We start from the raw sequence: 17,394 nt of genomic DNA, 5'->3' as shown, positions 1-17,394 counted from the left end.
GAAAAATAGCGATACTCGCTTGTTTTGATAGCTTTCTGTACTTCTGACTCTGCCTGTTCCAAGCTGTTCCTGTTCCTTAGCTTTTTTGGTGTTCTTCCCTATGTGCTCGGCCAGTGACTTGACCCTCCAGAACTGGCAAAAGATGACGTGCATTTCGATGAAATTCTTTCCTCAATGAAAGTGAAACCCTAAATTTTCTCGCGACCCACTTTTTTCCGGCCAGTATCTGAAGAAAACACGAGTACTAACAATACTGCCTGGGACTATCAGAAAGAACGGATAGGTCCGATTCGCGTTGAAGCCTGAATTTCCCATAGCCTTTGACCTCTCTTACTGTTTTACCCACAATCGACACATCAGTAATGGCTGCCTCAGGCGCCAAAGCAAGCGACTGACAAAGCAGACGTAATTACCGGAATTTAAAGTTAACTACATGTTTTCTCGTCCCTCGTTTGCTCCCCAAAACTTCTGAAGTTTTCTTGTCTTACTCTTTCCTAATTTAAAATAATCGCCATCTTTTGACGATAAACTCACAGTCGGAAATCGTACATATTCCCAGCCAATTGTATGGGCGTGTTTTCGTAGAAGATTATTTCTTTTCTTTAAGCCTTTCGTATTTATCAATTCTGAACACTTACAAAATTTAATGTCATCTGTGCAGATTTTCCAGCTCACTTACGTGTTTCAAAGATTTCATTTGTCACGTGTGTGGTACATGATTCCACTAATGACATCCAAATATCACTGAAATGTAAAGTTAAGTTTTTCCGTTTTCCAGCGTTTGTAATCCATTATGTTCTCGTGCTCGTCTTGTCCCGCCTCGACTAGCTTTGTGGCTATTTGCGGGACAAGCCCCTTATATCATCTGAATTTGTAAATAAATTGTTGTTGTTGTTGTTAAATGTAAGGGAAAAATCAAGCGGCACACAACTCCGGGGAGGGGGGGGGGGGGTGGGGGGTGGGTACTTGGGTTCAGTTTTGCTGGGTATGTGCCGCTGGCCTCTCAGAGCCCCTGCCGCATTATAGTATATTTTGTGGCCAGTTATAGACCCCATCTTAGTCACTTTTTGGGAAAATGTAATTTTCGCGATCCCAGCTAAGTCACTTTCTATTAAGCATCTACTTTCAAGAGAGGAAAGTAATGCGAGGTGATTGTTACATTTAATAAACAACTTTCTGAACTTTTTAACCGAGACCATTTTGAATCCTTACTTAATAGAATTTTCTTACCCCCAAAATCCGAAAATGTGCGACCCCATTCTAGTAACTCTATTGAAAATGAAACCCCGTTCTAGTCAACCCAGTCGTGAAAATGCGACCCCATTCAGCGGCACATCCCCATTAGCCTCTTATAAGGAAGTACACCCCCCCCCCCCCGGCACACAACACAAAAGTTAGACCTGACATGCTTCCTAGCAAAAAGCAACGAGTACACATTTTACATTGGTTTATGATCAAGTTTACTGACGAATGATAAAAAAGTATTTATTACAACTAACAAGAGGTTTATCAACTACAACCTGTTGTAAAAACAATGACTGTCTACACGAACTGAACGACCAGGAACAGGTGGTTTGCATCCCCGCCATGTTGGTGGACAAAACAAAAGAAAATTTGTTCACAAAGTTAGCATAAAAATGGCAGGTAACTCCCAGAGGAGAAAAATCTCATTGTTCCTATCCACCAACATGGCCGCCATGATGTCACATGCAAACCATCAATAGACAAACAATCATCATTTATTTTTAGCCTGCGTATATCTGGTGGGATGTTGGGCGAAGCCGGAACAGGCCGCTCATGGCGGCTTTGCCACCAAACTTTATATTCGCACGCGAACTACCGCCAGCTACGCAGGTTATAATCATATACACCTGACTTTAACATAAGACCGAAGATACAGGAGCACTAGACCTTCCATTCCATAGCGAGTGAGTTTGGGATGCAGTCTATGAGAACCATGATCAATTAACAGTATCCTAAATGAACATGGTCAATTTAGATCTGTTTAGAAAAAATAATTACAACGCAAATGTTAAAATTGTTCTTCGATTTTACAACAAGTAACGAAGTAAAGTAAGATGTAAGCAAGAAACTGGCGGGTAATTGCCAAGAATGAATCGCTTGGAAAATATATTCTCGATTAGAAAAATATCCTTACATCTTGCGACGCAATGAAGCTCTCAACGACAAACAAAGGAAAAAAACAATTTGCCTGCAAATTTACCGAGCATTAAAAAAAAGTAGTTATAAATACAGTAATGATGTTCGTTTTGTGTTTGTTGTTGTTGTTGTTGGAAAACTGCGTACTGGTTCAGAAAAACAACAGATCGTGCATAGTTCTTGAACCAATCACAGCAAACACCGGTGCTGCAGCTTTTTCGACCAATCAGCAACTTCACTTCACAAAAATGTTGACAAGAGTTTTCCCGCGCTTGACACCCGTTTCATTGAGTTTTCCCGCGCTTGGCACCGGTTGCACATTTTTGCCTTGTTATTGACGAGATAAAAAAATAATAAAAAAAAAAAAAAACGGCCTATTCTGTATTTAACATAAATCTAGTAGCTTCCTACGACAAATAATGTTACCTGACTGGCAACGCCGCTACTCATTATTTTTCGCTAATTTGACTACGAGAACAAGATTGAGTGCGAGTACAACTTTTCAAATCTAGTTCGCGTGCTTTAGATAAACACTTGTCACACCAATCTTGTTTCTAGGGTCTCCTTATCTGCTGGTAAGCAACAGGAAAGAGTGAGAGTTCTGGGGACGAAACTAGTCTGAAAGTTGAACATTGTAGTCGTACGTAACTTATCATGTTCTGTGACGAATAGCAAGTATCGAAGAGATGCCTAACACACGCAGTTTAAACTTTAAAATAATACTCTAATTACGTAATTTTTTATTCTTAGAAAATATTAATAAAGACTTATACTAAAACAATTAGATTATTCGCTGGCGATAGTTGACAAAATAATACTCTAATTACGTATTTTTTTTATTCTAAGAAAATATTAATAAAGATTTATACTAAATCAATTAGATTATTCGCTGGTGATAGTTGATGCAGGATGCACCCTCATCAACTATCACGCCATAGAAATCTCGACCTGATAGTGTAACTCTCACTATTAATTCTTGTTTAAAAATTTCTTTAACTCTACAGACGAAAACATAAAAAATGTTCCGCAAAAAAACCCTTCAGTTCGCATGGACATGGGTTAGATATAGTGCACTCGTTCAGGCCTTGGGGCCATTTTCCTGACGGCAGAAGTTTTCGCTTTTGCGGTTTTCGCGGTTTTGACCGGTTTAAGCACGTAACTGCATTCTTCCTCGCCAAGTACCCCGGTCGCGCAATTGATGTACCTATCAATATGGCTCTGAAGGAAGGACAGTGGAGCAGACCCTTGGCTCAGCACCTGATAGTGAAAGTCCTGAAGGCTAAATTTCTTGCCCAGGGCTTTCTCGGTCTTGTTGCGAAGTTGCATTAGCTCCAGTCTTCCCAGCATGTACGCGGTCGCCTGGCCTGGATCACTCTGGTATCTGGTGACTTCTTTCACTGCAAAATCGGACGTGTCCCAAGCGTACTGTTCAAACAAACTGAGGGCCTGAGTCCTGAAGACGAAAATTGAATTAGCAGCGAAAACTCGTACAACGAAACGGAGCGCGAAGGGAAGAGCTTGGAAATAACTTGTGAAGCCATTAGCAATACAAGATCAAATCAGCTAGATTTGGCCTACACCTCTTTTTCAGTGCTTGCTACAAGTTAGTGCGTCGCACGAGGTTTTGAATCGCAAACACAACTCAATAAACGTAAAACCAGAGCAAAAACACCATTGAATCACCCCTAATACCACCTCATTTATGTATGGATGCAATTCCTATGATGCGAAGTTGGTTTTACAGCAATTATTGGGAAACTGGTTCAAACCTGTTCAAGCCGCGCGAGTGTAACCCAGTGTCCACAATGAGCCGCACAGCTCGCCATGTCTATATAACAACAAAAATCAAAACATGGATTTACTACACATGTTAAATTGAATATATGAAATGATCTGCAAGTAAACTGCAGACGCGAATGCGAGAGATCCCCTGAACAAGTTCGTTCAAAGACATGAAACGCCGCAGAAAGCGCGAACTCGACAGACGCAAAGCGCGGAAAGCGTAGATTGTCGCGAGCAAATCGTAGGGCACCACTCGCCAATTTCTGAGAATTTAAGACCGCTTGTATTCTACGACCGAAAAAAGCAAAATTGACCGACTGTTTTGCCAGACATTCGGATTTGTAGTCCGACTCCACAGATGCCTCCTAACACGGACTACCCTAATTCCATTCCTGCATTTCCAAGTAGGTTTTACATGATGTTCCTCATTTTGGACATTGTTAACGGATCACGAAAATAAAACCCTCCCCAATTCAATCCAGGTATATAAAGGAATGGTATAAAGGCGTCCCTTGCTTACACGTTACATCGCATAGGGTGGTAATGTACTCCATACTTAGCTGATGAAGATTCGATTTTGGTCACTGCAAATTTTGAATTTTCCCTAGTTTTAGTACTAGCTCCCGTGACAATTTCAAAAGTCAACTTTATAAGATTTTACTAAATTCTACGCCCCGCTTAAACTTCAGGTTTAAGGTAAACTCTCTGCCTTTTGAACAAGCATACTGTGGCATTTATCAGTTTATAACTCACCTGCCATTTGACCATGCCATATTTTTGCAGCAGGTTGTCCTTGTAAGTGTCTGTATCATCAGACAGCACTGGATTTTCACTGTACAGACCCCATCCCTCAGTAAAAGCAGTGTAATAAGTGCTTTTATCCAGCCACCCTGGAACCCCACCACACTTGTCCGCAAAGTGCTCTATATGACCTGTATGAAACCCAACAAGAAGAAATCCTTCTTTGTAAGCTTTGAAGGCGAGGCGAGGCGGGGCGGGGGGGACTTATGTTTTTTATAACTTGGACAGGTCGCAAAGAAAAAAAAAAGAGTTCAAAGAAAAATCACTTTTTGGAAGAATGCCTGCAACGTTTAAGTAGATTGACCGGCTGTCTGCAGCACTGCTATATTAAGTGATTAGCCAGCTTTGCTCAACAAGGGTAATGTACTTAACTATCTTCAAAAGATATGTGACAATCTTATCGCTGACAAACCTGTTGCTTTGCGATTACAGCTCGACATTGCAGACTTGCATATCATTTATTGAGCACACGGAGTGGATTACTCACAAGCATTCTAAAAGTACAGATACCCATCGACGCCCAATGCGGCTGTTACAGTTTCTGCTGGCTCAGTATAGAACTGTATTTTCTTAGAATTCTAGGGTATGTGCTTACAGGTACATTAGCCTGATTCTCAGTCCAGGTCGCTCGCGGCCACACAATAGTAGGATGATTTAGCAACAGAATGGGAACGTCAGTTGACAGCGGCGCGCGCATCAAGAATACCCATAAGATAGTCGAAATAGACTTGCATCCAGACTATTCCGTGCACTCTCGCACGTTCCCCTGACGTTCCCCTTCTGTTGCTAAATCAGCCAGTGTGTGGCCGCAAGCGACCTGGTCCGTCTGAGAATCAGGCTAGGGGTACATCAACAATTCAACAATCCTTTACTTTGCCACTTTTGTTACCATCACACCTACCTTGCACCTGGGTATGGTGACCAGGCCTGGCCTCATGACCGGTGACAGACCACTCCTGGAAGATTGGACCAAAGTCTTTAAGAAAAAATGGCAGACCAAAGTATGTGGGTTTGGAACAGTCTGCATCGGAGCTCTTGAAGAACTGAGCGCCATTAGAAGGATTGTAATGAGGAAGCATCTCTACTGGACAGTTAGGAGCAGTGACCTTTGATCCAGTGAAATAAAAAATCTTGGTGATCTTGGGATAAAGCATACCCATAACTTGACGGCAGTAACGCGCCCATCTGTAAGATTTAAAAGAATTGGTTCATCATTTTAATTCCCTAAGTTCCGCTTTCTTGTTTCTCTGACTTAAAACTTAACACGGAGAATACCAGCTATTGAAGACTTCAAGCAGTACCTTTTTCCTAGAACACAAAGAATCGTTTCTCTTAAAATTAATGTAGGGAGACACAAATCATCAAAAACGTGAACTTGCGAGGAGTAATGTGTCAAAAGCATACATTTTCGAGTACAAGCCACGGGCTCACTTTCCATTCCCTTAATCACTCCAGGCTTTTTGTTTGAAGTCTACGCTCATTAGTACGACGGGGGAATGCAAAAACATTCTTTCTCTTTTCTGCTATCTGACAACTTGACAACTTGCCCCAGACAACCTTGTATTGGCACATCAAAGGGCGCGAGTTCTTCAATCCTGGATTTCATGTGTGTCCTGTGATTTCACATGGCCTGGGTTCAATTCCCGGAATCGGCCTCTCATGTGGGTTGAGCTTATTGTTGGTTCCCATCCTTGCTCCAAGAGGTTTTTCTTCGGGAACTCCGATTTTCCCCTCTCCTCAAAAACTAAAATTTCCAAATTCCAATTCGATCTGGATTTATTTACTTTCAAGCACTTTACCATGAGCCTCTGGCTTGGGAGATTGTGCAACCACTCCCATTAAAAAAATACTTTACTTACTTAACTTTACTTTGATTGATTTTGTTGTTGGTTATCATTCTCGCTCCAAAGGTTTTTTTTCCGGTTCTTCAGTTTTCCTCTCCCCACCAAAACCAACATGATTTCCAAATTCCAATTCGATCAGAAAACAGAGGACAAAGAGCCACTCTGTGACTGTGCCACTGAAATTTCCATTTATTTATTTGTTTTATGAGCGTATCTAGCACTGAGTCTACTGACACTATAAGTATTCATCATTTGCAATGAAAGAGACTAATAAGGACCTTAATTGTTTGATTGACAGTAGAACGATTCTCTCAACATTAAATGAGGAGGCTCGATGCCAGATCTGATTTATAGAGGAGTGAACAGTCCAACAATCTTATCTTTTTTGAGGACAGTTGACAAGAAGTGAAACACATGAACACACGTGAAAATCAACCAGCGACATAAATCTTCTCCTGGCATGCTTCAAATTCCTGTAAGGTGACAATTTTCAGTCACATTATCAATAATTCTTCCTGGACTGCCCATTACAGAAATGATGGGCTAGAGGAAAAGGGTGATCATACAACAGCAGTTTACATAAACAATACGGCCAATACCTGTTGACGGCCGCCCATCTGACAGGGCAGTACTTTGCAGCAGTTACAGGGCTGACGCACCTCTTGTACGCATTTTCATTGGATTCATTCTTAGGAAAAGGGCCATTGTTGTGCCACATGCTGGTGGAATTTAAGATCTGACGGAATGCCTGAACAGCTTCGTTTTCATCTGATTTGTTGGTGTACTTTTTAGCGATATCAATCACCTAAAATTAACAATAAACTTAATGAATCGTGTGATAATGTTCAAATATGTTAGAACAGATTTTAATTGAGGTTAGAGCAGTTAAATTCAATAGAGTGTCGTAAAACCAAAACCAAAGTAATTTCTCTGGCCAATCAAAACAGACGTAAACAAAAAAATCAGCCACTTGAAGCAAATACTTGTATTCTGCGTCAAGCATGGGAAAACGCGCACAACCAAGCATGATTGGTTTTGGTTTGGCTTCCGATTGGTTGAGAAAATGGCACAAACTTTGCCAACCCAATCACAGGGCATAGTAATGCAAAACCGAAGCTAACGCGAAATTACTTTCGATAGTCAATTGAAAACCGCTCTAAGAAACCAAAGTAATTTACTCTGGCTAATCAAAACAGATGCAGGGCTGCAAATAACTAACGGGTAGGCACCGGTCACGTTGTCCGGTCAAACATGTTTTTGCTCGGACACTACCCGTTTTTGGCCGGTCAAATTTTAACAGTCGTATCTTTTGCGATAGTGATCCCAGATTGCACAGTAATCGTTTTATAACTAAAAAACAACTGAATCCAAGTCGGTTTGGCAATAAAAATTACAAGTTAATAGTTTTACTACTCCTTACCGCAGAAGCAGCCTCGCATTCAGTACGTGGAACGGTTACGTAAGATACAACCGCAACTGTCCGTTTTACTTTTCATCTGGCAAAATCACTTATAACAGCTAAATATTACACTTTGGTAATCGCACATCATTTCTACAACTGAACTTTAAGTAAAATTTGCAGAATATATGAAAGCTGAAGGGTTCAATCGATCTCTTAATTAATTTGAAAAAAGAAGCTAACTGAAATGTAAACATAAACAAGAAACACATAATTCATATCGTCTTAGGGTTTCGAAAGTCGGCAGCACTGTATGTAATTGTATTAAATGTATGGCGTCTTATTCCAAGTACAATTGTTGCGCTCGCTGACTTTCTTACATCAGGAATCCCTTTAAGACAATTTGCATCGAGTGATAAAATCACCAGAAAGCTTAGTAACCAAGCATGTTTTGCAGGGTGTGCCGGAAGTAACGTGTGGTTTGTTTGCTTTTCGCACTTTGCAACAAATGCTACGTGGAGTATTCTCGGTGCAGCGAGATTATTCTTCGTGAGGGTGCTTTCCGATCACTCAATCAATCAAACAATCAATCACTTTATTTAAGAGTCAATCATAGTATCTAGCCAAAGGTAAAACCCTCTACTAATTGAGAACACTTAAAGTAAATAAAATAACGCAAGACACGATGATTTGCGGTCGCGACAAGACTTGATGACATCGTGGAAATTTGCCACTACCGGGAATTTCTCGACCACTAATTTGTCTAGTTTTATATTCGTTTTTTTTTTTCTTTTGGAAACATGAATGTTGTCCCTCGTGATTATCAAATAGTTAAAAATTAAAATTTCTCTGAACGAGTCGGTAAAGGACCGGACAAGGTGTCCGGCAATCCAACGATTTGTCCGGTCAATACCCAATTTTGACCGGACATTGTCCGTTGACCGGCCGTTATTTGCAGCCCTGAGATGCAAACAGGGCAAGGAAAAAATCAGAACTTGAAGCAAGCTTCAAACGCAGGAAAATGGGTGTGAGCAAGTCACAATTGGTTTTGGTTTTGCTTCTAATTGGCTGAGAAAGTGACGCGAATTTTGCTAACCAATCAAAGTGCGTAGTAAAGTAAAACCAAAGCAAAGGCTTTAATAACCTTCAGCACTCAATTGAAAATTGCTTTTTATTGAATACAATCAATTTGTCCATTACATCAATGGCAAGCTCATTTGGATAATAACCATTGAATGTAATACACTGTTAGTAATAACCACCAAGAACACATGACTACTTTCTCTTCGAATTCACAGACAAGAAAATGAGTAAACACTAACTATTCTGTGCAATGCTATGCAGAGACCAGCTGTACGCTATGCAACACTCAAGCTGTGCTGTGCTGTGCCGTACTGTGCTATGCTATGCTATGCTGTGCTGTGCTGAGCTAAGCTATGCTGTGCTATGCTATGCAGAAACCAGCTGTATGCTATGCAATGCTCAAGCTGTGTCATGTCGTGTCCTGTTACGTTAGATAGATAGATACTTCATTGATATACTTTGCAGCCAGAGGCTGAATTATGTATATACATATTTATAAAAGCTACAATAATATACAAGAACTTGAAACACTTAAAGAAGAAAGAAAATGCATATATAGTACATTTGGTATAAGAAAAAAAGTATAATTAAAATTTTAAAACGTTCTCTGGTTAAAAATTGAAAAGATACGAGCTTTCAACAACCATGTTCTTGTCTTCAATGGATAAAATATGAAGAAAATATGAATTTAAGACTAATAAATACAAAAAATGTAAAATACATTGTACAGGTGATAAGTGTGAAAAACATTGTTTGTTAAGAAGAATAAGGTATTGATTAGGGAGTGGGCATGAGTTATTGTCAGCGTCAACAGTTTTCGCTGTATGCCAGGAATCAAGGGTCTTAAGGTAGTGATAATTGGACTTGTCAATGATTGAGACATTCTCAAAGTCAATCTGGTGGTTTTTGGACCAAGCATGATGAGCCAGATTAGAACCTTTGGCGCACATTTTCACGTTTCTAACATGTTCCTTTTTCCTGGTGCGAAACGACCTTCTAGTTTCACCAACGAAGCTCCACGAACATGTGGTGCAGGGAATTTTGTATAACTAAAAAATATGTATGTAAAAAATATGGGATCTGAATATGTTATGTTATGGTCATGGGTTCAAATCCCGTTCAAGCCTGAATTTTTTTTCAGGTTTTTCGCAACAGTCTGGTTGCGTTTATAACTGCAAGAACCTTTTCTTCTATTTAATCTTTCATCCACAGTGCATATACACTGTACATGTTACACATATATGTTATGTTATGTTATCCCCTTACCTGGTCATAGAAAAACTTCAATTGCTTCTTCCCTTCAGCAAAAATCTCTTCAGGTGAGATGTCAGTAGTTGTGAAGTAAGAAAGAATCAACTTGTAACTTTCGGTGCCATTCAGCGGTTCACCAGTAGGAAGTGTCTTTACAGTTGGCTTGTCTTTATCTGGAATGCCATTAGTATACACATAATCCACAGGCAGGTTAGCCAATCCACTTGCCAGATCATTTGGCAAACAGTGGCTCTTATGATCATTGTCAAGATAGCTTATCAAGTCTAACAGTGGCTGACCAACACCCTCCTTTAACGCTTCTACTATCGACATATTTACGTTCTTGCCATTGTGGTTCTTGGTCCACTGATCATCAACTTCTGCACCAAGTTGAGCCAAGTATTTAGAGTCAAGATAACCTTTTGCAAACCATTCACCTAAAATGCCATCAGACTTCCCAGACAGTGAAAGCTGTCTGTAAGACTCTTTCAGTGCATCTACACCAGCCTGACAGTCAATTTGCGTGCGGATCATCCCTGATTTTACACCAAGTTCAACGTTTTTTCTAGCAAAAGAATTCCTCATTCATTTAGTTGTGGACAAGATATTTATTGCAATAAATGAAATCTTGAATGGCCAGTACAGACAGACCAATGGACTTACTGACTGACAGGCTAGGTCACTAATGAACTGACTGACTGACTGACTGACTGACTGACAGACAAACTGACTGACTGACTGACTACCTCACTGACTGACTCACTGATTGACTAACAGACAAACTGGCTGACTGACTGACTCACTGACTGACTCACTGATTGACTAACAGACAAACTGGCTGACTGACTAACTCACTGACTGACTCACTGATTGACTAACAGACAAACTGGCTGACTGACTGACTCACTGACTGACTGACAGACAAACTGGCTGACTGACTGACTGACTGACGGACTCACTGACTCACTGGAGATTAAGGCGCAATAAAGATTTACTGTTACTGTTACTGACTGACTCACTTACAGGCAAACTCACTGACTGACTCAATGACTGAGTGACTGACTGACTGACTGACTGACTCACTCACTCACTCACTCGCTGGCTCACTGGCTCACTGACTGACTGACTGACTGACTGACTCAGTGACTGACTCACTGACTAACTGAAGACCATTAATGACTGACTGACTAGCTGACTGACCAACTCAACAATAATTATTATTAATAGCATGACTGACTGACTGACTTACCAAATGACTGGTATGTCTGGCTATTACCGGGACTGCTGAATGGCTTGAGTGATTAACTGAATATGACTGTACAACTGAATTATTGACTAATGAACTGATCCACTGACTGGTCATTTCACTGACTAAAATGACTATCTGATTGACTGACTAGTTTACTGTCTGGCTGACTATTAAACCAATTTTCTGACTGGATAGATTGTGTCTTGCTGACCAACCGACAGACTGAAGGACAGACCGTTTGACCAATTGGCATCTGACTCATTGATTGGCTGACTGACTTTACATTGATTTATTTGACAGACAGACTGACTGATTGATTGGTTGATTGGCACACTGACTGACCGACTGACTGACCAACCAACTGACTGACTGACTGACTGACTGGCTGACTGAGTGGACTGACTGACTGACTGACTGATCGACCGACCGACCGACCGACCGACCGACCAACCAACCAACCAACCAACCAATCGACTGACGGACTGACTACTATTGACTTCTTGACTGACTTTAATGACTGACAGGCTGCCAGCAGATCTACTGATTCACGGCTGTGAGTTGATTGTCTAGTGACTGCCTACCATACTATCCAAGAAACAGCGTGATGTAGTAATAATATTTATACAGTCAACTCTCTCATAGCAACCACTTCTCATAAGCGACCACCTCCCGTAAGCGACCACTTCGTAAACAACCGTTTTGTTTCTCAGTCAAATACTGTTTCAAGGGCTCTCTCGTAAGCGACCACCTCTCAAATTTCTTAAGGGACCGCGACCACTTTTTAGGCCAGAAATTACACATATTCTTTTGTTTTCTGTTTCCGCTAAGCGACCACCCAACATAATCACGTGTGATCGTTAGTAAATCATTACTCAGAAGTGAGAGGAGTTCAATTTTTAATGACGCTACCCCGGACTGCTGACAGATAATAACAGTTTACAGACAGAGAAGATAGCTATAATTAGATTTGTAGGTAAACGGGGATTGTTACAGTGATCTGTTCTAAAATGTTATATAAAGTTTCATCAGAAGAATGAATAGATGTGAAAAAATCAAATAAATTAGTTTCTATTTGCCCAATTTTAGCTGCTAAGATAATATTTTTTAAGTAATCAACTTATCAATCTAGTATTAGGCTTATTTTGTTGATCTTTCCCGTAAGCTATCACCTCCTGTAAGCGACCACTTTGTCGTGCCCCAAGGGCGGTCGCTTCGAGAGAATTGACTGTATAGCTAACTTACACAAGTGAATGACCTCTTTGATAATTATACCTGTAACGATCAATTGGAGTCTTGTGTTTCTTGATGGTCTCTATCACAAGCAGTACGTCATCATATGTCTTTGGCTTGACATGATAGGCATAAGCATTGATATCATATGACAGAGAACAAATTGGCTGCCAACAAAACAAGTCAGGGCCTAACATCCAGTCACCAGCATAGTAATTCTCGGAATATGGGACGCCAAAGGTATGCTGAAGAAAATGCTTCACCTAAAATCAGATAAAATAATGATGTACCAATAAATGAGGTCAAGAAACACAATGACTAAGTACTGAGTTTGTTCCCTCCCTCCTCCTGTCCGCTGTCTCGAGCTCCATGGTTTTCAAATAGTCCTTGGTCATTTCATGATACTGATTATAATCCTAACCAGCAAGTAAAGTAGTTGCCTGCTGCTCCCAATTTACTAATAATTTTTTAATTGGCTGTGTCCATGCTCAAGGTTATCAGGCCATTAACCAAAAATGGCACCAACATGCAGTACATCTATTGCTGCCAATATTATTTGTTATTACCTGAGCTAAGGCTTTCACTTCTCTTGGTTTCATTTTGTTTTCATCAAGCTGAACGCTCTTTATTTCATTTAGCAGTTCCAAGGCTCTGTCTGTCTTTTTCTTCAACTGTGCTGGGTCGGGGTTATAAGGAACATAACTGAAGATTAAAGCATCATATCCATGAGACATTGATCTGCATGGAGCAACTGCAGCTGTTCCCTGTTTCTTTGTTTTGTTTGTGCTACTATAATGGTCATTGACCAACTTTCAAACTCCTATTTTAGAAACTGTAAGGAGTCTAGGTTGGAATTCAGCCCTGTCAACATCATTTGTTCATTCCCTGAACTGGACAACAAGTTAATTCATGTGTCATATTACAGGTTTGCTGATAAGTTAATTGTCAAGTGAATGCAGGACTTCTCATAATAATGTTATTGCAGTGTTCATTTCCAACACCATGTTTGCTTGTAAACATTATTCATATTGTTTCAAACAATTACTCCTGAAGACAAAACAAAGGAAATCACCATGCGAAGGAGGTTTGGAAATGTGATCTAATCATCATAAGATCTGGTGAGCTTTGCTTTGAATTTCTCCAAGCATCACTGATGGGTTGAGAACTACTGTATATCAAACACCTGAAAGAGTGTTTCATCTAATTTTCATCGAGCAGACTTTCTCAAAGTTCATTTTAATGGTAATCCAGTCAGGCAACTTGTCACTCTTCTCATTGCATAAGAAGACAAACTGAGGTGTCTCAATTTCCAGATACCTCAAAGGCTGTTAAAAAAAACTTCGCTGTGCCTCATTTTTCCATCCCACTTCTTGATGTTTGGAAATCAAATGATACCAGCACTCGTCCCGTGTTTGAAATATTCTTTCCAATTCAACTGTTAATTGACAACTGACCACAACTAGATAGATATGCTTTATTTAAACACAACAGGTATTAAAGCATTACAATGCACATGCATTTTCTGTATTTTGATTGGTCAGTTGGAAGTGAATCATCAGAAAGCTGTTCTGATTGACAAAAACTAGTATTAAAACAAGATGCCCCTCTAATGGCATTACACGGAATGCTTAATGTAGCCCCAATTATTCCCCATTGTATGTCTCGCAGATATTTAAAAACTATCCTCCCTTGGTAATTGAAATAATTGTCTGAATGGTTTTATTCAGATATATTGCGTGATACTTATCGTTGTGTTACTAGGAATCATACCAGAAATAACTATGCAATAACGTCATGACCCCGCTGAACTGGTCTGGCCTCCTCTAGCTCTAATCCTTCGCGTTGATTATTCGATCTGTTTTTCAAAGCGGAGTTTCTTTGCGGTGAACTCACCCAATTTCCACCGTTTCAACTGTCGAGTACTACCTAGAAGTTATTATTTTGATTTACTGCTTGAAAAAGGTTTGTTTTCTCTCTGAAAACGGCAGATCAGAGTCTTAAATTCATACATGTGGCCGCCATTGAACAAAAACAACTTTTCGAAATGATGACTTGCTTTGACGTCACACAGGTAGAGATAAGTGGGTCCCCTCCCTCATGATATGCGCGCCGATAGTAGATTTTGATTGGGCTGTTTTTGTTCAAGACAATCAGAACAATAAATCCCTTCTGGGAGAGGGTAGAATTTACTCAAGGTTTAATGAATAAATCAAATAATGATTTGATGTCACACAGGAAGGGATGAGTGGGTCCCCTCTCTCGTGATATGTGCCGAATAATAGATTTTGATTGGCCTGCTTTCGTTGAAGACAATCAGAACAATACATCCCCACTAGGGGAGGACATATTTTAATGCATAAATTAATTTGTCGATTTGTGACTACGACGAAGAAAAAAAAAAAGATACCCGACCGAAACCTAGACACGTCATGCCCTGCGGGCATTCCGTGTAAAAATTTCTCAAATTTCTCAATGCATAAATTAATTTGTCGATTTGTGACTACGACGAAGAAAAAAAAAAGATACCCGACCGAAACCTAGACACGTCATGCCCTGCGGGCATTCCGTGTAAAAATTTCTCAAATTTCTCAATGCATAAATTAATTTGTCGATTTGTGACTACGACGAAGAAAAAAAAAAGATACCCGACCCAAACCTAGACACATCATGCCCTGCGGGCATAATTTCCGTGTAAAAATTTCTCAAGTGACCATGGTATAAATGTGACAGAGATTTTGCTAAAAGGCAGCCTGCAACCCGGCGGCCCACGGCCCACCTCAAAGCCCACCCAGTTCACGGCCCCACGGCCAGCAGCCCACCTCACCTCAGTTCACGGCCCGGGCAATTTTTTTTACGCCCACTTTAAGATAATGGATAACTAATTTAGCCTAATTTAGCTCAGATAGCTTGCAGTTAGCCTAGCCTAGTCAGTTGTCGGTAGTTTAGTGGTAAAGTTCCTCTCGGGAATCCGACGACCCAGGTTCGACCCTACTTTTTCTAACTCAAAAAAGTAGGAAAAAGTAGCCAAGAGTTTTATTTATAGTATTTCCAGATTTTTGGTCAGTGCATGCTGAGATGTGCATCGGCATGTGAGTGTGCGATTCGTTTGTAATTTCAATCCTTTTAATCCTGTGCGATCCTTGTAGCTGTTGTTTTTTCCTCAGAGGAAAACGTTTGATCCTATATGTGTATTCCCATACATACGTCGATGACCCAGAATTTTCTCAACATAGTGGATAACAAATATGGACTGGACTGCGGGCCTGTAAACAGGGAAGTGGGCCGCGGGCCGCCGGGCTGTAGGATCTGAGGTGGGCCGTGGGCCGTGGGCCGCGGGCCACCTTTTAGCAAAACCCTGTGTGACAGTGCATGTATTGACCAAAAAACTGGATGGATTTCAATGGCTCCATGTTGCTTCTCAAACACATGTCAATTGAATTGTTTCATGAGATGACTTGACCAGAAAGTTTCCAAATTATACTTGGAGGTGACCACCTCTAAGTATTGCAACCACATGCAATAATAAGTACCACTTGAAGTTTCCCAAGGAGTACGGGCACAATGCAACTGAACTAAGAAACTTTTATATTAATTTATTCATTCAAAACTGTTTCTCTAGAGAATAAATAAGCTCAAGCTCATACCTTTGTCTCACGTGCTCGTCGAGCTCTACAATGTCTGGCTGCCAGGCCACGCTGTTGGGGTTCAAGGCATAATACTCGGTTTGTACTTTCTTCAAGAACTTTGGCAAGTTTACTCGATTTGCTTCGTCAGAGAATCTGCAAACATCGATATCGGAAGTCCCTTTGTGATCAGCAACAGGCGGCTTGCAAGACGGCGATCCAGATGTTCCAGCCACTATGATACAAACTAAGCCCGCTACGAAAAGCAAAACTGCAAACACCAAAAAGATCCAAATCCAGATGGGAATGACCTTGGACTTCGTCTCGAAACTGATCGAAGGTGGCTCTTTCGCCGATTTCTCATGCAGCATTTCCACCGATTCCGCCCCTTTCTTCATCAAAACGCTCTGCATTTTGACGGATTATGTTTGTTAGAAGAGAGAGAATCAAATTAAAAGCTCCTTACAACAGTGTTCAGCTACTAACTCTCTCCCGCCGCACCGTACCAGCTACCGTGCAGCACATGCAGAAAAGCTGATATTCAGTTGCATGATGTTGACATTTTGACAACCTCGTTCCCAGGGTCCCCTCTCTTCTGCGCTCGGGCAATGAATGATTTTCCAGTAATCAGATACCTATGTTATGCGCACAGGATTCTGGGATCGCCAGGGGGCAAACCATAGAGAGATGTATGGCATAAAGTTGTTTATTCGTCAAAAGCAGTGATTTCGGGCAAAAAATAACGCATTTTCACCGTGATTTTGTGAGAAGCGGAGGTGACTAATGTTGGTGCGTGGAAATTGTAAGATTTGTGTTATACCTGGGATGAAATCTATCGATAAATGCGAAATGTTGATTGTGCAATCTACTGAATCTACATCAAGTAATGGTGACCAATAGTCTCGAAATAATACAAACGTAGGTATTAATTTGAGGGGATTGACTCAATAAAGCCTTTTCAGTTGTAATTGT

General features: G+C 40.6%; 1 protein-coding gene across 1 annotated transcript; it reads right to left on the bottom strand.

The window, feature by feature from the left end:
• Positions 1 to 1,443: 1,443 nt before the first annotated feature.
• Positions 1,444 to 16,976, bottom strand: LOC146461467 (uncharacterized). Its single transcript, XM_085086807.1, has 9 exons — positions 16,444 to 16,976; positions 13,366 to 13,501; positions 12,842 to 13,062; positions 10,336 to 10,885; positions 7,187 to 7,392; positions 5,645 to 5,928; positions 4,696 to 4,874; positions 3,930 to 3,988; positions 1,444 to 3,613 (listed from the first exon to the last, which is right to left on the bottom strand). The coding sequence occupies exons 1-9, from the start codon at positions 16,833 to 16,835 to the stop codon at positions 3,220 to 3,222; spliced, it is 2,421 nt and encodes an 806-aa protein (XP_084942933.1). The 5' UTR covers positions 16,836 to 16,976; the 3' UTR covers positions 1,444 to 3,219.
• Positions 16,977 to 17,394: the final 418 nt, after the last annotated feature.

The sequence above is a fragment of the Pavona decussata genome, unplaced genomic scaffold (genome assembly GCF_977016875.1).
Source record: "Pavona decussata unplaced genomic scaffold, jaPavDecu1.1 SCAFFOLD_198, whole genome shotgun sequence".
NCBI lineage: Eukaryota > Metazoa > Cnidaria > Anthozoa > Scleractinia > Agariciidae > Pavona > Pavona decussata.
Note: the sequence above shows the minus strand (reverse complement) of the source record. Positions and strands in the feature narration are given on the sequence as shown.

Coding starts and splice junctions, on each gene's coding strand:
- LOC146461467 (XM_085086807.1), bottom strand. CDS start 16,835: ATGCAGAGCGTTTTGATGAAGAAAGGGGCGGAATCGGTGGAAATGCTG. Junction 13,063..13,365: donor AAGTGAAAGCCTTAGCTCAG/GTAATAACAAAT, acceptor ATCTGATTTTAG/GTGAAGCATTTTCTTCAGCA. Junction 3,989..4,695: donor ATGGCATGGTCAAATGGCAG/GTGAGTTATAAA, acceptor GTTGTTATATAG/ACATGGCGAGCTGTGCGGCT.